Raw genomic sequence first — 25,935 nt, forward strand, 5'->3', positions numbered from 1 at the left:
GTAAGGGGTCTGGCCCAGCAAGGAGCCTACAGAGACATAGTGTGTGTAGTGGAGTTACAATCACATGGTGTACTGAGAGTTATAAATACATACTGGGTGTAGTGAGAGTTACACATATGCATACCTTGGGGTATTATAAACCGGTTATAGTGGGAGTTCTTGTAGACATACTGGGTTTGGTGGGAGTCATTACATTCACGTTGTAGAGGGGGCTATTATATACCTTCAAGGCATGTTGGGAGCTATTGCGGGCGCACTCAGATATTGTACTGGAAGCTCTATTATTGCATACACGCACTGACTACTTATTAACTCTGGTAACACACAGCCGCACAGATAAACTAGCCAATTAATGCTGTTTACAGGCTATTCAGTCTCAGTGCATTCACGGCCCAAGCAGTTTGTTAGCAGTCATTTGAATGAAATATGTGTTCTCTTTAAAAACTAACCTTACTTTGTGGACGTTTCAGTGACACAGCAGGTTTTTTCAAGAATCATTAACTCGTATTACTTTTTTGGGGCTCGTGCGTTTGTTTACAGTATCTGATAAAGTGGGTGCGGCTGGGGCCGGGGGTTTAGTCACTAAGTAGAAACGTGCCAAGGGCACTGTGCTTTGCACTACATTCTCCAAGGAACTCAAGCTCTCACATTGCAGCTGTTTTCACGGGGTCTGCCACTGCATGTTAGGAAGCCGGGCGCCAATCGTAGTTTATAATCTTTCTCACGCCGCAGCAACGCGTCGAAAGTCACAGACGCATTATCAACACGTGAGAGGAATGGCTGTGTCTGCGAAGAGTTGGCGTAAAGGTAAAATGCCTTTCTTGTTCATCTTTAAACACCTTTTACAGCTATAATTGTCTGTTTACTTGCCGATGTTCGATAGGATGTAAGCATTATTTATACTGTGGAGCTTAAAAGTAGTCATCGGTAGATTAGAATTATGTTTTTGGAATGACTTTTTAAACGTAAGTGACCTTCTGCAGACTATGGACTGGCCATGCCTAGCTGCAGTGAGCGTGCGCACGTGCTCTCTCTGTTTATACGATCTGTCGGAAAGATTGTCATTTGAGAAATGGCAGAGCAGCTCTCAAGTTTTCCGGTGGCCATGTGTGAGAAGGTCATCCAGTCCTGTTTTTGCTTGGAATCCTGGGACTTGTAGTTTGGTTACATTTTAAATAGGAACGAAAACAACAAGCCTCATCCTCCAGAGGGGAAAAACAGAAGTGGATGGCCTTCTCACACACACACCTGGACATGGGAAACTTGAGAGCTCTGGACTGGCAGTACAGAAGATGACTGGTCGTTTGGGCCATGATGTGTGGGGGCTGAGAGTGCAAGGGTTGGTTGAGTCTGGAAGATCCACAGGGCTCATTGTGGGTCGTCAGAGGGGGAATGTGTTGGATCTTGTGCATTGGCTCCTCAAGCTGAACGTGGGGCTGGTGTGCAGTTCTCTTGCTCTCAGATGTACGTTTTTGAGCAGTGTGTGTGACATGTGGTTCAGATGGTTTATTCTCTTGGTAAGAGGTTGTCCGATCAATGAGGGTTTCCTTTCTGATGGCTTCTAGAGGGTCTGCCATCATTATCCTCTGGTTTGATATGGTTTGCAGGTAGACTTGTGCTTGTGGATGTGAGTGATCAGTTTGGAGTGAGGTGTAGTTTTGGAAGGCCGTTGTATATATTGGTTGGGTATAGCTCTGGGATAGTATGTGTGGTGCTTTTCTAAGGCGCCTTGAATTGCATACCTACTACACTCACTATGTACTTCAACCAACTTCTGTGATAGAAATGAAAAGTACTAGCAACTGACTAAAAACTGTGCAGCGGAAACTTGGGCTAATTTACAACTAGCAATCTTCACAACTCTTGGCACTACCATCCGATGTCACCTCTAATTATTTTTCTCAAAGAGCGGAAATGGTATGCGTTTGTGCACACATTATTATGCATGTGCGCAACTGACTTACAAGGTAAGCCACTATGGGAGCATGCATAGTTAGTCCGCTATCATCTCCCAAGAACGTTTGGAAGGGAATTTCCCTTTCCAAACCATTGCAATTCTTTACAAAGCAGTGTAAAAGGTGTGTCTTACAGCACTTTATAGGTTAAAAAATAAATATTTTATATGTGATTTTAAAGAGAGCTCATCAGCCAGTTCCAGACCTCAAGGTATTCTGCACTACCTAGCAAAAGTACACCAGTGAAGGCCATATGTGTATGCACCAAAAAAGCATTGTATGCCTAGTGTAAACAATTGGCTTAATAGTGGCTATTCATTGGTTGACACTGGTCAGAGACAATGCAGAAAGTGTTTTATGCCTTTGGAAAAAAACATTTGTGCATTATGCTTTGCATCTCCTTGTAACTGCTGCGCCCTGATACCCTCGGGTATGATGCACAATATCAATAATAAAACAAACAATTATAAAAAATAAATATCGCTTTTCATGACTGACGTGGCTGGCAAAACATTAAAACAGGATGCCATTTTTGCAGATTAAATAATGGCAACTAAAAGGAATGTTTCGAAAAACACGCCAATAGCAGTTCGTCTGCCACTTTAATCAAGTAATTCAAGGGCCAGGAAAACATGCCTCTAATAATTTGTGTAAGGATGATAAGTGCATCAGAATAACTTCCCCACAAAATCTGATGATCGGAATTCCTGTGGTTCTGCTTACCATCCGCAGTACCTTGCCTTGTAAACAGAGGTCTGACAACACTTACTCAAAACCAGCTTCACAGCTAAGAGGCAGGCATATGCACCACCTGTTTGTACTTGAAAACAGGAAAAAGTGCCCAACAAACATGTAGGAGCCTACCCCCTGCTTCTACCCACAAAGCTCCACTGATATTTTTAAATCAGTGACCAGCAGGGCAATGGCATAGGAGGGTACGCTAATACAATTCCTCTTTATAGTAATAATATTAAGGGGAAATAACCAGTTTTTAATAAGCATAAAGTATCCTTTTTGGAAAGGCTAATTACTTTTGTACTCCCTAAAATCATTTGATCCCAAGTAAGGAGAACCATCTCATCAGAGCTCTGCTTGCAACCGTGACATAGGAAGTGAAATGACAGGGCACAGAACACAGCCTATAGTTTTGCCCACCCTTCTTCACCGCAGCCTAGATATAATGCAACACAAGCCTTACTGCGTTGATGGAGCATTGTTGAAGAAAATCGCATACATTTGCTTTTTAAGTTAATAGTTCACAAGGGTACAACAGATCCAGTGCCTTCCTCTATAAGTAGTCACCACTCTTCTGCAATTCTCTGTTATCAGTTAAACAAGCTGCATGGGGGAGCTAGAGGCAATAAGCGCAGAACACATGATTATATTGAAAAGTCCTCGGCAGCTGGCCATAGAAAGAAATGTGCACTTCCCTAGACTGTTACTAGAATATCCTATATTTAGCAAACAAAAAACACATTTCCTTCATCTGTACTGCCAAAACGTCTTACTTGGTTTTTGAAAGTTGCTGATTTGTTCTTCAACCACAGAGAGTATTCTACTGTGCCCTTCCCCCGTAACCTTTCCTGAGTCCTGTGCTGGGTATTGGGCTTCTGCTCTGGGTGGTGGGGGACATGATGCCGGCTATGAGGTTTGTACTGTGGGTAGTGAGGGAGAGGCAGGGTGCCAGGTTTTGGGCTTCTGCTCTGGGTGGTAAGGGACATGATGCCAGCTATGGGGCTTGTGCTGTGGGTGGTGGGGTGGGGGGCAGGATGCCGGGCATTGGGCCTGTGCTCTGGGTGATGGGGGACATGATGCCAGGTATGGGGCTTGTGCGCTGTGTAGTGGAGGGAAGAATGCCAGCTTTGGGTCTTGTGCTCTGGGTAGTGGGGGACAGGATGCCGGGTATTGGGCTTGTGCTCTGGGTAGTGGGAGTGGGGGACAGGATGCCGGGTATTGGACTTGTGCTCTGGGTAGTGGGGGGGGGCAGGATGCCAGGTATTGGGCTTGTGCTCTGGGTGATGGGGGACATGATGGCAGGTATGGGGCTTGTGCGCTGGGTAGTGGAGGACAGGTTGGCAGGTATGGGGCATGTGCGCTGTGTAGTGGAGGGCAGGATGCCAGCTTTGGGTCTTGTGCTCTGGGTAGTGGGGGGGGGCAGGATGGGGGGCATTGGGCTTGTGCTCTGGGTGTTGGGGGACATGATGCCAGGTATGGGGCTTGTGCTGTGGGTAGTGGGGGGCAGGATGCCGGGCATTGGGCTTGTGCTCTGGGTGTTGGGGGACATGATGCCAGGTGTGGGGATAGTGTGCTGGGTAGTGGAGGACAGGTTGGCAGGTATGGGGCATGTGCGCTGTGTAGTGGAGGGCAGGATGCCAGCTTTGGGTCTTGTGCTCTGGGTAGTGGGGGTGGGGGAAAGGATGCCATCTATGGGGCTTGTGCTGTGGGTAGTGGGGGGGCAGGATGGGGGGCATTGGGCTTGTGCTCTGGGTGTTGGGGGACATAATGCCATCTATGGGGCTTGTGCTGTGGGTAGTGGGGGGGCAGGATGGGGGGCATTGGGCTTGTGCTCTGGGTGTTGGGGGACATGATGCCAGGTATGGGGCTTGTGCTGTGGGTAGTGGGGGGCAGGATGCCGGGCATTGGGCTTGTGCTCTGGGTGTTGGGGGACATGATGCCAGGTGTGGGGCTTGTGCTGTGGGTGATGGGGGACATGATGCCAGGTATGGGGCTTGTGTGCTGTGTAGGGGATGGCAGGATGCCAGCTTTGGGTCTTGTGCTCTGGGTAGTGGGGGACAGGATGCCAGGCATGGGGCTTGCAGTGTTGGTGGTTGGGGGCAGGATGCCGGGTATGGGGCTTGTGATCTGGGTGGTGGGGGACATGATGCCAGGTATACGGCTTGGCCTCTGGGTGGTGGGCAGCAGTTTGCCTACATATGGGGATTGTGCTTTGTATAGTGGGGGTGGTAGGATGCCAAGTATGGGGCTTGTGCTTCGGGTGATGGGTGGCAGAATGACAAGTACATGACTTGTCCTATGGGTAGTGGGGGACAGGATGCCAGGTATAGGGCTTGCAATCCTGGTGGTGGGGGCAGGATGCCAGGTATGGGGCTCATGCTCTTGGTGGTGGGGACAGGTTGCAGGATGCCAGGTATGGTGCTTGCAATCTTGGTGGTGGGGGCAGGATGCCAGGTATGGGGCTCATGCTCTTGGTGGTGGGGACAGGTAGCAGGATGCCAGGTATGGTGTTTGCAATCTTGGTGGTGGGGGCAGGATGCCAGGTTTGATGCTTGCAATGTTGTTGGTGGGATGCAGGATGCCAGTTAGAGGGCTTGTGCTCTGGGTGGGAGGGGGCAGGATGCCAGGTATGGGGCTTACACCGTGGGGGATGGGTACAATGCCAGGTATGGAACTTGCACTCTGAGTGGTGGAGGTGGTGTTGGGTCATTTGAGTTTGGGCTTGTGGTGCTCTAACCTAGATATGGTGACTCTACCAACCACAAAATTGCATGATTGGGGTATTTGAAGCTGCACTTAGCACATTATTGTAGCCCCGGCAAGACTATACATTGCATATGGTGACTGACCAGGCACATGTTGACATTATTGGTGGATTTGAGGCTGCACTTAGAACATGTCATACATGGGCAGGCTTTGGCAAGGCTGTCATGGCACTGTTGGAAATGGCATTATGCTGACTGTGATTAAGTAGTTACTTGAAACTGGCAAAGTTATCTTTAATATGATGGCATTTACAAAACTCAACACTGTGTACTGTGTGATAGCCTGGCACAATATTAAAACTGGTGTCATTTATACTGACCTATGGTGCATAATTGGCACTGTGCTTACAATTGACGACTTGGCATCAGAAGTATTAGAATATTTCATTTTTCCAACAATATTGCTTGTAAATACTTTCTTTTTTAATCCAACTTTCCTCGAACATTGTTCTGTAGAAATGCACCATTTCTACCTCCCCCTGGGTCACTTTGGGCTACTTTGCCCGTATCAATTTGGGAAAAACATTCACATCTCTCATTTATAGGCGGCCCCCCTACATTTGCCTGTACCCCCTTCTGTGCCCCCCTAAATTTGAATCCTGGAGACAACCCTCTGTTGTGGGTAGACGTTTTGAGAAGGTGCAGTGCCATATATTAGCTGGTTGTAGTCTGCTGCTTGTGTTTTGTGCCATGCGACCAGTTCACTTCTTTTGGGGTATAACCACCATTATTTTTCCGATATTCAATAATTACTCAATCTTGATTTTAGCATATTTACATGTATTGCTTTTCAATGCAACAACGGAGACAGTGTTGATATAATGTCAGCCAGGACATGTGCATGTTTCGATCCTTTTGGATCATCCTCAGATGGCAACAAGAAACATCAAAAGCATAAGTAAATCAACAATGCATCCGCAAGGCTTTCGATTAATCCACTCATTCATCCATCCAACAAACCTCTCCAACAAGAACCTGTTTGGTTATCCAGGCACCACAGCCAATCAGCTTCTGTCATTAGTTCAAAATGATGCCACATATTTTGTGGCACCCTGTCTAGAGTTTAATTTCAGCTAGCGAGCTCAAGTCAATAATTGTATTCTACGCTTACTCCTGCTAGTCATGCAATGCCAACCAGTCAATACCCGGTTTCCGATTTTCCCTGAGGAAAATATTGTTATTTGCCAAAGTCTACATAACCTCTCTTGATAGGGCTGCCAAAACCCACTGCATCTAACTCAACATTTCATAGCCAATGCAATCATTGCCAATACGTCAAATGTGAGACCTCTGCAAATACCCCTTATCACTCGTTTCTTTGTGTGTTGAAAGTTGATAAACATTACATGCGTATCTTCACTGGTTACTCCTGTCCAGTCCAGAAATAACCAAACATTAAATAAATCTGAAGTACACATAACTAACTGTTTCAAAAATAAAGGGGTGTACCTGCTTTTAATCCCTGGTGCAGGTAAGGTATATAAAATTTACAAAAACAAACGATGGACCAGTGGATGGAGATGACACGGATTATTCAGAAAATATTATTACAAATTTTAATCAATGAACACATTGTACATTATTATATGCAATGTTTTAAAACCATAACTAACAATTCCTCATATACTTCATATATTCAACTTTCATCCTCAATCCCAAACTCACTCATTCATTCAATCATTTCATAAAAAAACAGATTTGATAATTACACGTAATGTATTGTTCTCCTAATACATATGTTTCCAAAACGTAGTTATCACAGATGTTATTTGGCCCAGTTTTTACTTTCAGGTGTCGTATCTTTTCCGATCAATAAATTAACCAGAATATCTTGTATAATCGTTGACACGTGTTTCGGTCCACATTTAACAGAACTTGCTGTCTTTCATTCTCGAGACCTTCTTCAGGACGTAAGGCACAAACAATTAGGTCTGTCCTTGTATTTGGAATGGTGTAAGCCAATTTTCAATCTAAAAAAACATACATAAAATGCCATCAGTATCCAGTGTCATCCCATATTTCTTCACTTAGATGACTTTTATTGTCATGTGTGTATAACATCTATCAACACAACCAATTACTCACCCCTATGTGTCAATTCACGGGATGGCAAGTAGGTGTATGGAACAAATCCTTCACAGAGTCTATGACTTTGTAAAGACCCTGTGGAACAATCAGAGATACAACTACGTTCTCTGTATCAATTTCTAATCCTCTTTCATAGTAAATTCTCGCACACTCATAACATTCTAGACTTACAATTATTTTTGTATTGGTAGCCACACCAGATGAGTTTTCAATTTTCTAGTTATCTTGATGTACGCCAAAATTCTCCCAGCTCCAGATACATATAAGAGCCAGAACATTCTATTGTATCTTATGTCATGTATATCTGGTTTTTATCTTCTGGTAACCTTGCAATTGGAGAAATGTTCACTCACCCAAGATCTTATAAGGACTCTGTAAATCCCCTCATGGGGTTCTGTCAGCCTATTCCTCAGAATCCATCATCAATGGCTAGTTGCAGGAATCTGCTGGAATACAGACATGATATCCACCGTGATTTTCCTTAATTGTGGTCTATAGTGTCTAAATATACTTGATTATTCATTTTTTCTCTCACTTATATCCCCCCTATACGGGTAAATTAAGAAAAACAGTTTCCAAAAGATTCTGGTAAAGATGCTCTCTTTAACTCCAGGTGGGCTAAATCCATATATGCCCCTATCGTCTGGGAAATGTAGTGAACACTCCAGAATGACAACAGAAGACAACCAAATGTCATCTACCCAAAGTGCTATCTGTAATGTTATTTTTCTGCCCCCGACTAAAAAGCCTAGCACGTAGCTAATAACCACGGTTAGTGAACATGACACACAGAAAAAAAGTCCAGCCGATGCTCTCCAGTGAACATACCCTGCCGCCAGTAATTAAAAAGTGATGTGCAGGGCTAATGTTTACAAAACGCCCTCGCGTCCGACATATGCATTCATTCATGTTCGCCTGCTAAGCTCTTAGGAGTAATCCCTTCAGGGAGTGCATATACAGTATACTTCGCTTCATTCCAACGCCACATTCGGACGGCAATAAGTGCCATAAGCTTACCTCAGAGTGTTGAAATGCCTCGCCTACCGTAACGAATCTCGCCGTAGTCCAAATATAATTCAGCAACTCAGACAACGGACTGCTGCCTTTTATAGCTCGTCCCAGCGCAATCATCATAGAGAAGGCACTTGAACCTATTCTCACTAGGTTCGGATTACAAGACCCGGGCGTAGATGTAAGGGCTAAAAAACCTAAAAAAAACACCAAGATTTCCATGTGGTACCAAATTATGCACTCATATAGGCAAATCAATGTTGTATCCTATGAACACTGGGCCCGTATGTGTATGAAATCAAAATATGAAAAAATATATATAGATTTGTATAAATTCAAAAGTTGCCAAAGGAAATGTTCTCGCGTGAGGGAGATACATGTTCCATTATTTCTTCACATTTTCATGCGAACAGAAACAATTAATGCCAAGAGAAACTATAGTCATCTATTGGAGCATGTTATCACAGGATAATGTGGCTCCACCCTATTCTTATTTCACCTGGTATATGGCAAGGTACAATTTCTGTTGTTTATTCCTGATTTTCTACTTCATGATCTCCCTCATCATATGTGCCTCATCTTACATAGTGTGCCTACCTTAAAAAATCTCACATAGTATGCCTACCTTAAAAACCTATACAGTGGATTACTGAAATAATTAGTTCAGTTCTTTGTGATGAGAGCATTCCACTCAACTGATAGATTTAGGCCATTCCGCACAGTGTCAAGGGTATATATCCACCGTTGTTCAATGCAGTGTACTATTGTACCCATATCGGCACCTCTCATGTTTGTTTTTACATGCTGCAACACAAACCATCTAAGGTCCGTGTCCTTATGTTTCAGTTTCATAAAGTGTTGCACAAGGGGCTTATCTGCAACTTTGTTTCTAATGCAGCTCCTCAGCTCCGATATGCGCTGTCTCACCTCGTGTGTGGTTTTACCAACATAAAGTAGTTGGCAAGGGCAAGAGATCACATAGATCACATTTTTAGTTAGGCAGTTAGTATGGCAGTTCATTTTCCATATACGGCCACTATAATGAAACTCCCGTTTGCTCTCAGTCAGTGGACATGCTACACATTTGGAGCATTTGTAGTGACCCAGAATCTGTGGGAGACCCCACTTTGTAGTAATTGATTGTTCTTTCACGGGCTCCAGGTAGGTATGGACAAGCCTTTGTCTCAGGTTCTGGTTTCTCTTAAATGCAAACATGTGTTTTTGCAAAAGGGTCCCTGGTTGTTTAATTAGATCCCAATGCCTGTTTATAATCCTCTTCACATCACTGCTAATAGGGTTAAATGTGGTTACACATACCAGGCGCTTGGTGTTTTGATAATCCATTATCCACATAACTAACTGGTCATTGCAATGACCACACCGGATGTATTCGGTGGCATCAACATTTTTGGCTTGCGCATACGTTTTAAGCTTTTTCCAGCCATTGCTGTTAGATGCCCCGTTCCTCGCACCATTTTGCACCTGTTACCAACAATGGTTAGTTAATATCACTACGGTTGTGCCTGGCAATTACCTTTCCCATGCCTACACAAAAGCAGAAACTGTTGGCATTGCCAATGCGTGTATTATTTATTTTGTTGTGTAAGTGTATGTGGGCGTGTTCTAGGTTGCGTGCACAGACAGTTCTCCTGTGTCTTGCTTTTAGAATGCCTTAATTGCTCCCAGGTGACTCTGGATGTGTCTTCCCCCATTACCATAATAATGGACTGCTGCTTGCAGTTGCCGTCCCTTTAAAAAGTGTTCCCTTCTCTCTGCGGCGCGTGGGTGAGAACAAAGAGGGTTGCACAGGGATCCGGTCTTCTGAGGTGTATTTTACAAGATGCAGCTAAAGACATGTTCCATACCTGATACTAGCATAGAGGAAGCAAGGCTAACTAAATAACAACTAGTAAGCTGGGCTATCCTACTGCAGTTGCAAGGTGTTAGGACTCCTCATTAGCAACAGAGCTACAAGAGTGAGTTATGTTAATCCCATGGGGCGTTTTTCCATTTGTTTAGACCTCCCACCTTTTGTTATGTTATGTTAAATGTCCTTATACCGCACACTGTCACCACCTGCGTGGTCCCTTGGCGCTCTGGCAGGTCTGTAAAGCAAGAGGGTAAGGGGGGTGAGTCCGTAGGACTTATCGGGAGAAGAGAGCAGGAGAGCTGTGATGCATTGTTGGCAGCTTCAGTTAGGTTTACACCGTTGGCTGAGCGTAGGTGTGTTGGTAGCTGTCGTGTGCTGCTGTGCGAGGCTATGCGTGGCTTGTTTCCGTGTCTTGATGGTGTGTGCGTGTTATTCTGTTACTCCGACAGAAGTGGAACTATTAATATCAGTTTCTCTATTCTTCATCGTTCTCCCAATGTTTGTGAAATAGCTCACAGTTCAGTGTTTGGGATCGATTTACACAGAAAATCTGCATATTTTTGCAGACAATACAATGATCCACTATGTAGAGGAGTCCAATTTTCAGAAGTGACCAATGTTAAATTGCTTCAAAGGGCTATCCTATTCTTTTTGGTAGCACTGAAAGGAGTATCGCAGTCCCTTTGAATGTGTGTGCACCTTGTGCACGAGGCCACTCTAATGCAGTAATTATCTCCAAGCATCCCTGTGTCTGAGGGGCTGGGGCCTCAGCACTCCTATCCTGTAATTTGTTCATGGTGGATCTTAAAGGAACCAACAGGATGAATGCTTAAAGTATTTTAAAACCATTTGAAGAATTTCCATCAGAATATAATTGAATTTATACTGAAGTAGGTCATCGCACCACTCTCACAAGCTATTGCAATGCACAGCAGAGTCAGGCTCACCCTTCTGTGTTTTGAGTTTTCTACTGTACCTGCCGAGAAGAAAGCTTGGGTATTTATTTCCATACTTGAGAGCATTCCAATTTTGAGTACAGGAAGTGATACACAATTTCAGAGCATGACTCACCTAGACCTTTTTCAAGATGTGCCCCCGGGTTTCCCGCATACCTGTGGTTTTTGACTTTCATCGATCCAGGTTCCTCCTGGTGTTGGTGTCCACTCCGGTCCCTGCGTAGTATGGGAAGGAATATCGCCCCCAGCCCCAGTCCGAGAATCCATAACTCAGCAAGAGACTGAAAACCCTCTCCCAACACCACTGAAGGGGACCATACATGTATTAACTTGGTGTCAGGACAGTGTGAACACTGATGTGGACGCCCAAGAAGCGGAATGGAAATAGGTAGGAATGGAAAGGAGGAAGAGAAGGAAGACTGGACACAGGTGAATGGTCTGAGGGAACTGAGTACACAGGAGAGAGCTCTCAAGGAGAGCGACAAGAAAACAATGAAAGGCAAGAACTGGCTAACAAAAAGCAGAGTGAGACACAGGAACAAAAGGGCAGCGTCAATTCCTCAGGACAAGGAAAGCTGCAATGCACAATGGTAGCATCAGTCCCCCTTAAGTATCTTTGTACAGGATCGAGGCTCCATAGCTTTGTTGGGTTGCCATTAGCAACCATGAACCATGCACGTGCTAAAACTGGCTTCTGGTCCCCCATGAGTGCGTGCGTTCTGCAAGATGGCAGCCCCTATGAGAAGGGGCCTGCGCGGAGGACCACGCTGCGACAGCCCCAAAGGAGACAATCCCCCAAATGCCAGCAAGTCCTCCAGGCGAGGTAGGCCCAGCGCTGCAAGACATACTGCGCCGTAACAACCTTCCCGATTCATGCCATTGACCAGGGGTGTTGCTAGGTCTGGAAAAAACATGGGGCTGCACTGTCGGAACTGTTGGGACTGGGGGCTAGCTAGCCTTTTGGTTGTAGCTCCTGATATTCTACCCGGGGCTACAACCCAAAGACCACGGGCTATAACCACCTTTAGCCCCGCCTAGCAATGCCTCTGGTGGAAGGTGCAGGTACGCTTGTTTGCCGCTTACCCAGTAAGTGTCCATTAAGGCTGCTGTGCCTTTCTTCATGTCGGGGAGGATACGTGTTTTATTGCAGTGTTTGTTTGATCCCATGGGCAGTTTTCCTTCTCTGTGAAAGCAAAGTTCATATTGTACTTCTCTCTGGATCTTGATGGGTTTTTCGAGAGCTGTTACCCATGTCAGTTTGGCGATGTGCTGAGACCAAGTCGGAGTGCATGTTTTTTCGACCCATTGAAATGTTTGCTCTGACAGTCCTCGCAGTGCTTCTGCTATGCACATTTCTTCTTGCCACCTATTCTCTGCAAACATTGTCCCTTTTATAACTAAAAATGGCTCCTTCACGCAGACTACTCCTTGAGGCTTGCTATGACAGGTTTCCTCATTCTGCAGCAGCTGTACCGTTACTGTATGTGCTTGGAAGGTACTTCGAATTCTACAAAGTGCTGGATGAACGAGACATAGGGCATCCGCCAAAGGTGTTTCCTGGGGTATGAGGACTTTGGGTGTTCCAGGTGCGTGGGGTATTAAGGAACAGACTTTTGTTTGTTGTCTGTTTAGCCATGGCACTCATATCAGAGTACCATTTATTGGACTGATTAGGGTGGCGGGGGTCATCTACTGCATCTAATCGATAAGCATCATATCTTGTACGTTCCACCCCCCTTTTCTGCCTTCTCTTCCCCCCAAGATCATTGTGTAACTTCATTAACCTATGATGCCATATAGGAAAAATGCCTGACTATGTTTCATCTCTCGTCTTCTGCTTTGGATGTCCTCCAATGGTCGACTCTGCTCTTAGTCCCAAAAACCTCGCTTTTTATGCAAGTTCCCTTTCATTCACAGCCTTAGGCTGTCAATCACACAGCAGGATGCCTGTCCTCAAGGACAGCCAGCCAGCCAATTGGAACTGGTTTCACTCGGGCACACCTAGTGACGAAGGACCGGGAAGTTTCGGGACCCCCCCCCTCACTTCCTGCCTCTCCAGACAAAATGGAGCCTGGGCGGGCTTCAGGCCTGAATGCCGCCCAAGGCAAACTACACACAGGACTCAAACCTGATGAAAACAGAGTAAAAGCCTGACCGAAACTAACAAGAAATGGTGAAAAAAGATGGGCACCGTTTAGAGAAAATATTCACCCCTGGGTGCAGCACTGCAGCTGAGGCATCAGCCTGCAGATGCATGTCACTAGGTAGTCAAAAAAGAAACCATTGCCACCAGCCAATCAAGGGAGTTAGTGTAACAAAATGTTACATTACAGTGGATTAAAAGTTACTATGTAACACCCCAAAAGTACTCCACATTGGGTGGTGTGTGCTGAACCCATAAAGTAAAGGTAAGACAGGGGTCATCTTACTATTCTTGGGAACTGTAGTTTGACCAAGAAAATGTAGTTAAAACATTAAGTGAAGTCAAAGACTTCTCAGTGCACTGCACAAAAGGTGCTGTGTGTCACAATGCAAAAGCAGATGCCTATGGAGTTTGCCAGGCTCCATAAAACAGTAAGGAACACAGAAAATCATAGTCTGGGAACTCACTTGAGTGAGAGAGGTAAAAGTACCACTCGGGAGTAAACATTAAAAAGCAGTGAGTCCAGCAAAAGAGCTGGGGGTCTCTAAGGTTAAAGAGAATTGGCGCAGAAATAAATTCTCCCTAACAGCATGTGAACACAATCAGCAGCAAGACATATCAACCTGTTGGCACTTCTACCAGTGTTCAAAGCCTGAAGTTTTCCAACAACCACTGCAGGGGGGAAACCATTGTAGTCATGACAGACAGCACCATGGCCATGTTTTACATAAACAAGCAGGGAGGGACACTTTCTTGGGCTGTCCTAACTGGCCCAAAGCATTTGTCGGTGGGCACTCATGTTCCTGTCACAACATGTTTGAGGGAACAGTCTTCTTGCAGAGGTGCTCAGCAGAAACGTTGAACTACCCGAAGAACACGAGTGGCATTTACATGCACACATTTTGCATGATGTCTTTGCAGAATGGGGAATCCAGACATCGACCTCTTTGCAACACTGTAGAACGTACAACCAGTCCTAGTATTCTGCTAATTATGTACTTGACTGTTAATACTCCTCCCCACTGTACATTTTTCTGTATATTGATTCGCTTACTGTGTTTTAATCCCTATTGGACACTATTCTGTATATTAATTCCTATTACTATGTACTTATTCCCTCATGTAAATTACGCTGTCCCTATGATTCCTGATGTACTGCATGTACCTTTGTAACAAACTGAACGTATTTTTATGTCTTGCGCCCTGATGCCCCAGGGTCTGGCGCGCACTATGAATAAATAAAACAAACAAATAAGGGGAATACAGAATAATTCACAAGCTTCACCAGGAGCAAGGTACTCTGAACTTTATAGCACTGTGAGCTCACCAGCCATGATTCTCGTATCTCATGAAAATGTCATTTGGCTGGTTCGGTGAACTGCCCTGCTCCTACAAAATTCCATCTCAAGATCATAGGGCTGAATGGGAATGGGGAGCTCGATTGCACCGGCACCGTTCATAACGGTGCCGGTGCATCCACGAGTTGTGCTCCCGGGTGCCGCACTGCCCGCCAGGTCGGAACTGGCAGACAGAGCGAGACCAGCGAGCACAACCCGTAGTATGGCGTACGGTACAGTAGCAACGGTGCCGGTATCGATACCGGCGCCGTTGTTGCCTTACTTGTAATGAGGCCCATTGTCATCATTATTCGTTGCAGAATAAGTAAATAGTGGGGCTTTGACAGTACGATTTTTGTATAGCGGGGTGAGGTTAAGATTTGTGGAGGCATGTCTACTTTCCCTGTTATTTCTTGACACCAGAGGAGATCCGTTGGGGATTCTTTGCAACCCCTTCTTTCCCATATTTCTTGCTCCTCATTTGGTGCACGTTTTTGTAGCTTAATTATTTGTATAATGGGCACTGAGTTGTATTGCACTTCCTTTTTTTTCCTCCGTGCTATTTTTAAGTATGCATTCTATTGCTTGATGTTTGTGAAAGTATGTTGCCTGCTTTGCAGCGGCATCTGCTGCCGCATTTCATAATGGGATGGTGTCATAGTTCTGGGTGTGAGCCTGGCATTTTACCAAAGAAATCACTGAGGGCTCAGCTAACGCTTCTATCAGGCCATTTAATAACTGAGCGTGTTGTGCTGGTGATCCATCCGCCCTCCTGAAACCTCTCCTCCGCCATTGTGATAACCCAGCATGTGTCATGACCTACAGAACACGCCCCTTTTGGGCTTACTGGTCCTTGTCTCAACAGGGCTTACACTCCCTGGTACTCCCAACATGGCCATCCACTGTGAAACACCTTCCTCGCTCTACACGTTGGACGTAGCGTGTTCTATCAATGCTATTGCGAAGTAGCGACCAGACGTGTGCTCTGTAGCTCGCGGTATTGTTTTCCTTGGTTCTTTCCCAGCCAACCCCATTCCAAGTCCCTTTCCTTCCTTTCTTGATTCCTGAGTAGCGCATTCTGTATATTTCCTGGATTCCTGGATCCTTGCATCCCGGGACTTTGAACGCATGCTGGAGTTGGAAGAGACTTGTGCAGCCTTTTTCAAGATCCGATCCATCCGCAAGAAGGCATCGACCAAGAAATCCAGCAAAGATCGAACTCAGGTGAGAAGGGGGGGGGACTCCTTGACAGCATGTACCGCGGTCATCTCATACGCCGAGTCTGAGTAGATTGTTACTACGCATCCTTTTGCTGTGTGTAATGCTTCAATTAGTGCTATCAATTCTGCTGCTTGGGCTGAATAATACAAGGGGAGTCTCTTTTGTACTATGATCTCATTATCTTCCGCTTCCAATCTCACTACTGCTGTACCTACATGCTTTTCACCTGTCTCTGGGTCAATGGATGCGGACCCATCCACAAAGTACACTTCACCTTCCCCTAAAGCGTTCTCACTTGCCTTGGTAATGTCATCACCCTCCCCCTCATAAGTGGCACAATCATGTGTTTGCATATCTTCCACTGTGCATGGCTTGGTGATAAAAGTGGCTGGGTTTACACTTTTTTACTACGCACTACGTGTATGTTTGAGCTTGAAATTATTATTTTGTATGCTGTAGCCCGTTGTGTAGTAAGTGTGGATTTTGATCTCTCGAGTATTGCAAACAAAGAGTGTTCAACAAATAGTGTCACTGAGCACCCCATCCCTATGGTGGCGCTTTTTTCAATTGCAAAGGCGGCTGCTGCGAGAGCTTGTGCACACGCGAAATGCCCTTGTATCACAAAATCGAGAGTGCCGCTGTAGTAGGCCAATGGCTTGTGACCTAATGATGTTTTCTGTGTTAGTACTGCCGTCATGAGTGTGCCATTACAGTGTGAGAATAGGTAAAATTCCTGCTCATAATCTGAGGTTGCTAGAACGGGTGCTGTTGAAATAAGGTCTTTTAGTTTGTAAAATGCTGTGATCATCTCTGGTGTCCATGCTACTGCTGTGCTCTCCTTTTGTGCCTCCTTGGGTACCTGAAGTAGGGGGCGTGTGTAGGAAGCATAATCGAGTATCCATGCTCGGCAATAATTTCATATGCCAAGGAATTTCTGCATATCATTTACTGTTTTGGGCATTATTGTTGAACTTATTGCTGCTGCTCTCTCTGGAATTATTCGTTTACCATTGTTGGATATTAACTGCCCCAGATACAGTACTTCTGCTAGACAGTACTGCAACTTTCCTTTGTCCACCTTGTATCCCTTCTGTGCCAATAAACTCAACAATGTTATGGAGTTTGCTCTACACTGTTCTTCACTTTCACTGCAAATCAGAAGGTCGTCTACATATTGTATTACTGTGCTTTTGACATCAGTGTTGCCAAGATCTTCATGCAAAATCCTGTTGAAAATACTTGGGCTTTCACAATATCCCTGGGGCAATCTGCAACGTTCTTATCTTTTCCCCCCTAGGGTAAATGTTGTCAGATATTGAGAACTGGGGTAAAGTGGTACAGAGAAAAAAGGATTCTTCAAGTCTACTACTGTGAAGCACGTGGCTGTGTTTGGAATACTGCACAAGATGGATGCGGGATTCGGGACAAGGGGGAACTCCTTCTGTATGACATCATTAAGTGGGTGCAAATCCTGTATCATCCTCCAAGCCCTGCTCCTCGCTTATTTAATCGGATAAATCGCTGTATTACAAGGCGAGTTTGGTACAATGATACCTTACTGCAGTAGTGCGTGTATTGTTTCTTTTATTCCTTCCTCAGCTTCCCTGGACAGGGGGTATTGTTTGACCCAGGGCAGTACTGCACCCGGCTTGAGTTTTATCTTTACTGGCATTACTTCCTGCAGAAGCCCTACATCGTGGGGGCCTGTGGTCCACAAGCTTATGAGTGTCTGTTGAATATGTTCATCAGAAATTGATGGTGGTGCACTGACTATGGCCATGAGAGGGTTAGTCACTCGTTTTGAATCATTATGTCACATGGCATGCAAATTTCCATTATGATTTCCTCGTCATTGACATTGTCAGTGAACAGCTCCTCATCAGTTAAATCGTGCAGTGCTACGTCTATGCATAACACTGTTCTCCATTCACATCCATGCGTGCCTAGTCCTATTGCCACAATGCGTTCAGCTGATACTTGCACCCCCTGTAGGTCTAAAGAGAGGATGGTACCTGGTACAATCTCTGGGGCTGCAACTGGGCGGAAAACAAAATCAGATTGTATTCTCCATTCTTTCCATGTTATTTCTGGCACCACTCTAGCTAGAACCTGTATTCCATAAACAAGCATGTCTGCATGTGTGGGCACCCCCTTACCACTACTTCATTTGTTATGATGTTAATCATTAGAATTGCCCTGAGTAGACATACCCCCGGAGTTGAGCATACCACACCCTTTCGGTAAAGTAGATGGTCATATTGAGCTTACTAAGGAGGCCCCTCCCTACCAGATTTATTGGCAGTGTTCGTGATATAGTAGGGGTGCTCGCACTGTTTTTTCTCCTACTGTTGCATCCAAATATTTAGTGTAGGGAACCTTTAAAATTGCCCCAGAGAATCCCTGCGTTTCCAAATTCTTGCCCGACAGTGGAAACCGTCCTTCCATGAGAAACGATTTTTCCGCCCCTGAGTCCACCATAAAGATGAACTGCTTGATTCCTATCTCCGCCCCCACCAGTGGTTCCTCGTCTGGACGTAGGGTAGTTGATAGGACTGGCACGCAAGTGCTCTCTCTGGGCTGGGCTGGTTGCATTCCAGGGAAACCAACACTTACCATCTGATTGGCTCTTCTTTGAACGGCCCTCCATTCCATATCCTTGCTACCATACCTGCTGGCTGAGGGGCGATTTGAAACCGCCTTGGTGCAGTGCCCGATCCCAATGTCACAAGGCCTAGTAGGATTGTTTGTCTTGTCTCCCCCTGTCTTCCTTCACTTGTCTTGTGGTGCCTAGAAATACTTGTGTACAGGTGCGTTATAAATATCTTATCAAACCATATCATATCATGTGAGGGCATCTCTGGATTATTTATACTTGATAGATTGTCAGTCAATATGAGCAAACTTTTTATGGTGAGTCTGAACATGCTGATTTGTTCAAAGTTGTCTGCACGAGTTGTGACTGTCCAATATTTATAAGCATTGTGAAAAAAAGCCCAGCAATACCTGGTTCAATGATGACCTCATCAAACTGAGGAGAAAAAAAAGAGCATTAGAACATCTGACCAGAAAAAACCCCACCATGGAACTCAAAAAAGAACTCCAAACATTTGCTAAAACATACAAAACTGAAGTGTACGCTCAGAAAGCCAATTCACTCAATACACGTATCACAAATGCTTCCTCCAACAGCAAAGAGGTATTCACCATTATTAAGGAACTAGAAACACCTATTCACCCACCAAGTATAGTTGTAGTAAGCAAAGCTTGGTGTTCCACTATTCAAGACGCCCTTGCATCCAAAATTAACACACTACAAAATAAAATTGAAGCCCAAAAACAAAATACTAGGTCCCCTTGCCGAATTAACCACAAATTCACCCATAACTAATATTCCAGACTTTTACTTTACACCAGTGACCTCAGAACAAGTACTAAAAACGATAGCCACACTCAAACCCTGTAATTGCAAAGGTGACAACTTCCCTGCTAAATTAGTCAAGGAGTGTGCACCACCCCTAGCACCCACCATTACTCATTTCATAAACGCCTCATTTAATGCAAATACCATACCTGTCTGTATCAAGGAAGCATGGGTCACCCCCCTGCTCAAAAAACCCTCACTAGATGCCACGATCCCCACCAACTACAGACCCATCACCACGGTCCCTTTCCTCCTGAAAATCATAGATAAAATTGCTTATACTCAAGTCCAAGCTCACCTTGAAAATAACAAGCTATTAGGTGACAGACAATCAGGCTTTCGCCCCGGGTCACAGCACTGAAACAGCGCTGCTGGATTTAAAAAATCAAATGGATGCAGTTAGGGAATCAGGAAACCTGTGTATACTACTCCTACTTGACCTATCTGTGGCGGTTGCTTTAGTGGACCATAACAAACTATGCCTAACCCTTGCAAACAACTTTCATTTCTCCAAGGAAGCGACTACTTGGATCAAATCCTTTCTGTCAGATCACACCTCAAGAGTAGCCATAGGAGACACAGCAGCCGACCCCATCTTAGTCCCCCTGGGAGTGCCCCAAGGATCCTGTCTCTCCCCTACATTATATAATGCCTATACTAAACTGCTTTTTGCAGCGCTAGATGCAATGGGAGTAATCTACACAAACTTTGCCGATGGCACACAAATACTTATCCCCATCTAAGGTAACTTAGAACAGGATACAATCTGTGTGAATAAAATATATCCCATCATCCAAAATTGGATGGCAGCTAACAGTTTATGCCTAAATGGAGAAAAAACTGAGATCCTCATAGTAGGCTTCACCCACTATACACCACCATAGTCATTGACAAAAAACCCATCCCAATATCAAATCAAGTGAAAACCCTAGGAGTTTATTTAGATTCAAGTCTCACCATGGGCAAACACATCAGCGCCCTTGCCTCAACTACAGCCTACACCACTAAACACATCACATTAAGGCCCCCCTTCCTCATGCAACAAAATTGCATCACACTAGCAAGAGCCCTTATTTTATCTAAATTAGATCACTGTAACATACTCCTCTTAAGCACTTAAAAAAGAAACCTCAACAAAATGCAATTTCTTCAGAACAAAGCAATTAGAGCAGCCCTAGGCATAAGCAAAAGGGACCACATATCGCACCACAGGAGAGAGGCACACTGGTTACCCATCCAAGCCAGGATACTCCACAAAACTCTCTGTCACTCATAAATGTGTCACAGGTAATGCACCTTCCTACCTCAACAACTGTTTAAACGGCAAAGGTACAACCAGATGCCTTAGATCTAATACAAAGCTACAGCTACAAGTCCCACGTTTTAACAATGCAAGAACAGGCAACTCTAGTTTCACGGTTGCAGCTCCTAGAATTTGGAATTCTCTCCCTTCCAATATTAGCAACAAACCCAAACTGATCGAATTGAAGAAACTACTCAAAACCTGGTTCTTTAATAAATACCGAGCACTGTGGTCCTATGTACTATCCATGTAAGTATCTTATAAGTAACTGTGCAATGCCTGTATTTGTAACAACTAAGGTCAAGTATTCATATCATATGTAAACTTAAAGTTAAGTATTCTCCGGTAACTACGCCATGATACCCGTGGGTTTGGGCGTACAACAAATGTAATAAATAAATAAATAAGTGCACCAACTATCTACTATAATACCCAACTTGGGTCATTGCCTTCTTTTTATAATGAGAAAATGGAATTGCTTTCCATTTTGACCGGTCTTCCGCTGGCGACTCAAGAGTCCCTTGATTTTCTATATGACCAATTAGTCCACCAGCATAATTTGAAGTGGTTGTCGCGTCTCCCCAGAGTTGGTGGAAGGAAAGCTAGGTTCCACCTTATAGTGTACAATAATGAAAAAAGGGAACTCTTCTGGAGACTTGCGCCAAATTTGGTAGTACGTAAGGTTGTTTATTACACACAATCAAACGTCTGCCTATATTGCTTCCAAAATTGTTCATTAGTCAAAATGTATTCAATTGCCCTCGTATGATGACAAATGTTTCGGCCTGCTGGGCCTTTATCAAATCAGGGCATGCACATATCTCTTATCACATATGCTACAATCATTTGTTTGATTATTTGCAACACCGTAATAATGAAGTCAATTGTGCACAAATGCAAACATATCATGACATAATTTAAACCAAAGAAGCTCATACATGAGTATTGTTTGTACGTATTCATAATATTATTAAGAGCATGCTATCCACGGAAAAATAGGGTTGGGGTTCAGGGGATGATTGTGAGGGATGAGGAGAAGCAAAGCGAGAAAATGATGGGAGAAATGGTGAACAGAAATATGGTTAGTTCCATGTGTTGTGATACATCTGGGTTAAATAAACTGATGCAAAACTCTTAATTCATAATTCTTACCGTCCACAGATGGTTGGTAAGTAATGTTCTAGTTATATGTTCTTTGGGATAGATCCCCGTGCAGCTAAGGGTAAGATAGAGAGAAATGTTTCACATCTTGGTTGTGTTATACAGAACATTCCCTGTTTCCAAGAGGAGTATCAAGGGGAATGATACTAAGTTCCGTCTCCTAATCTCCTCGGGTGGCACTGAGCTGGGTAGTCCTTGTGTTGGTGGGACCAAGCGTCCACAATTGTCATGTCTCATATCTTGATGGTCCTGGTGCATATAAACCTTGATACTATTAATTATCCTACGGTACCCGCTTCTTAAATGAAAGTGTACTGAATTAACGTTTAACTAACCTTGATACAAAAAAGCCTTGTTCTTATGCTTGCAAATTAACCTGTCCAAATACATGTGAATAACTGATTCAGGATTAAGTCTAGCTCGTGACAGCCCTCTGTTGGAAGCCCAGTGACAGGGTCTGGCTTGGGGTTTTACCATATTAACCAGAATGTTTCCACGTACTAATCCTCAAGCGTGCTGGCCACGCCATGTTGGATATTTGTTTCTGTTTGTCGGTAAGGTAACATGGTTGCCGTCGTCCATTGTCCAGGCAACGGCACGTCCTGTGCCTCGTACACTTCCTGTATCTGATTAGTATTGCGCCCATATTGGAATGTAGGGTCTGTGTATTGCACTCTATTGTAAAACGTCAGTTGTCCAAAGATATTACCATGCTGATCCCCCCTTAACAGGGCTTAAAGTAATTACTGGTTATTTTAGAAGACACACGATTATTCTTGCTTCGATCCAAACATTTAAAAAAAAAATATATATATATATATATGTGTTTTCTAAGGTTCAAATAGAGAAATTAAAATAATCTCTCCCCTCCGCATCTAAACAACACATGTTTATTCCTAACTAAGGGTTCCTATTAAGCCTCCTCAGTGTCCAAATGATGGCAGATTATTAAATCAAACCGTGAATTTGTCTGTAAATGCTCGCTCTCTGGTCTTGCGAATGATGTTTATTGGTTCAAGGATAATCACACTGTGATTGGGTGTAAACCCATCTTTCAGTGGGTTAGTTTTGTTCCGTATGTGGATCTGTCCCCAATGTCATGTAGTTATTATGTGTCTATTTTAAGGTATGGGAAGGAAAGCCAGTTAACATATATTAATGAAAAGTTGAATAAAGATCAAAGTGGATTAATCCCCACATGTATAATACTATTTCATCCATTCATCACAAGTATGAGACCATTTTGTTGTCCGAGTTTAAACCCATAACTGTGGTATTGAAAAAGCAAATGAGCCTGGCTTCTGCCTGCCTCAATAGTTTGAGTCTGTCACCCCCTCTTCTCACTAAGGTTACTTGTTGTAAACCCAGGAATTTCATCTCAGATTTGTCCATCATCTGGTGTTCTGTTTGCCAATGTAGAGAGAGTGGAAACTTTGGATCTTGGCTGCCAATTTTATTCATGTGTTTCCGTATCCTAATTCTCAATTCTCTCTTAGTACTGCCGATGTACAGTCTTTTGCATATGCAGATGATACCATAAACAATGAATTTGGATTTACAATTAATGCCTTGCTTGATTTGATGCTTCTTGCCAGTACTGTCTGTGAATTCCTGAATTTTCTCATGTGTATATTTGCACATCGAGCATGTCCCACGTTTTCTGAAGCCTTCCTGTTTTGTTGAAAGCCACCTTTGCTCCTCGGTGTTTGTGATGTTGGGTTACAAGGACAGTGAAACACTTGATCATAATGTCTCTGCGCGTTTGTAGATAATGGCTGGTTTCTCTGCTACAAATTGTTTGATGTGTTCATCTAGCTAGAGTAAATGCCAGTGTTTGGCAAGTATTTTCCTTAGAATGACATGATTACTGCTGTACTTTGCGATAAAACTCACTTGTTGTTGTTCCAGTGTGTCTTGCTTCTTTTTGGTACACAATGTTTGCTTTCTGTCTGTTTGTCTTATCATCTGATATGCCCTTTCCGTGCTCTTAGTTGAATAACCCTGTTGGTGGAATCTTTTCGACAATAATTTGCATTCACTTTCAAATGTTTCCTGTGTCTGGTAGTTCCTTTTTTGCTTGCACGTATTCTCCATACGGAATGTTATTAATGATTGGGCTATAGTGACAACTGTTGGCATGTGGTGTTGAGGTCACTTCCGTATCTTTTCTGTGTGTCCAGGTTTCTAACTGTGTTCCATTACTGTGTATTGTTAAATCCAATAAGTTGATTTGTTGTGAGTCATTTTCTCCTGTGAACTCTATCCCAAAAACATTATGGTTAATTCGATCCGTAAACTCTTGAAGTTGTTCCGGTTTTCCTTCCAATATCAGAAAAACATCATCTATGTATCTTGTCCATAGTTTAATTTTGTTGTCAAAATCCTGGTCTGTATATATTAAATTGTCCTCAAAGAGGCCCATGAATAGGTTGGCTCGGGCAGGAGGTGCATATCCTGTGCCCATAGCCACGCCCTTCGTCTGCTGATAGTATTGATTATTAAATGTAAACACACTGAAGTCCAAGGAAAGTTGTAACATTTCTTTAATCATTGTTGTTTGTTGATAAACCGAGGCAAAATCATTCCTAAATGTATAATCAATTATTGCAATAGCCCATTTGTGTTCAATGGAGGTGTAAAGGGCCTTAACATCAAGGGTTGCCAATAGGTAATTCTCTTTCCAGGTTATGGTTTGGAGTTTGTTGATGATACTAGATACTGCTTAAGACAGGGCGGTCCTCTGGTACTGTTGTGGAAGGCTTGTGAATCTTTGGCAAAAAATATATTGTGGGAATAATAGGCTCTCTGGTCCTAAGATATTCTTGCTCATGATCTGTAATAAGTCCTCTTTTATGCCACATAGTGATTGATTCTTGTAGCTGTCGAACAATTTCCTGTGTGGGATTACTGGCCAAGTTCTTATAACACCCCGGGTGGTAATGTGGTTATATGTCATTTTTAAATATTCTTACGGTCCATGACAATAATGTTGCCCCCTTTATCAGACTCCTTCATCACTATTGTTGTATCTGCCGCTAGTTGTTTCAAGGCAAATGTTTCTTCCTGCGTTAGGTTGCTTTTACTGTTGAATCTAGATCTCACCTTCTCGGTCGGTACCTTTGCTGAAATTTGTAAAGTTCCTGAGAGACCACCTTGTAAAATGTGTCTATCACATTGTCATTAGCTAGTTGTGGGATACATTTTGACTGTGGTTTGAGTTCTTTGGTACTAATTGCTCCTGGTTGGATCCTCAATTCCTGTAGTACATCCCTCATTTCATATTCCTCTGTTTCTGTTAGTGATCTTGATGTGTATATGTCCTCAATTTCCTGAATTGTAATGTTACTCTTTGCTATTATGATTGTGCTAATATGATTTTACGTACTACCAAATTTGGCGCAAGTCTCCAGAAGAGTTCCCTTTTTTCATTCTTTTTTATAATGCTTTCCAAATACACCAATTCCACAATGATTTCTTTTTGATGCATATGTTTTATTCATTCAGTTGTTAAACCAATATTATTCTTACTCTCTACACGTGTTTCACCTCTGTTATTTTAGTGGATCGTCAGGAGAGCATCTATAATAACCAAAACACAAAAATAAGTATAATGAAATAATAATCAATATTATAGCCATACACGTTTATACATTTTCCATATAGTTTCCCATATGTATTTATGTTAAGTCCCAATAACTCATCCTGTTTATTTTTCACTCAGTTTCCAGCTAAAAGAATATTTGAAGTCATACAAGTTTTCAGTATCCACCTTATTTGTGAATCACTGGTATGAAGAACCTAAAAGGAAAATAACATCAGTTGCTTTCACATCAATGGTGTGTTTCCCCCCTAAAATGCTATTTGTGGCAATTTGGCACATATAGTTGCCCTGTTTTAGGCTAGATTGGATGCCGAGCAAAATGAAAGGGATCTACTTTTTCGAAAAGCTACACTTACCTTATTTTGAAG

The 25,935-nt window shown here is 43.6% G+C and overlaps 1 protein-coding gene across 1 annotated transcript in view; it reads left to right on the forward strand.

Annotated features, from left to right (window-relative positions):
* The first annotated feature begins 574 nt into the window (after positions 1–574).
* LOC138473184 (glutathione S-transferase omega-1-like) overlaps positions 575–25,935 on the forward strand; it is a 171,089-nt gene continuing 145,728 nt past the window's right edge. Inside the window, exon 1 of the mRNA XM_069611746.1 lies at positions 575–807. Within this exon, the coding sequence (XP_069467847.1) occupies positions 681–807 (127 nt within the window). The 5' untranslated portion in view covers positions 575–680. The remainder of the gene's footprint in view (positions 808–25,935) is intronic.

The sequence above is a fragment of the Ambystoma mexicanum genome, chromosome 8, assembly GCF_040938575.1.
Source record: "Ambystoma mexicanum isolate Mex_15411 chromosome 8, UKY_AmexF1_1, whole genome shotgun sequence".
Lineage (NCBI taxonomy): Eukaryota > Metazoa > Chordata > Amphibia > Caudata > Ambystomatidae > Ambystoma > Ambystoma mexicanum.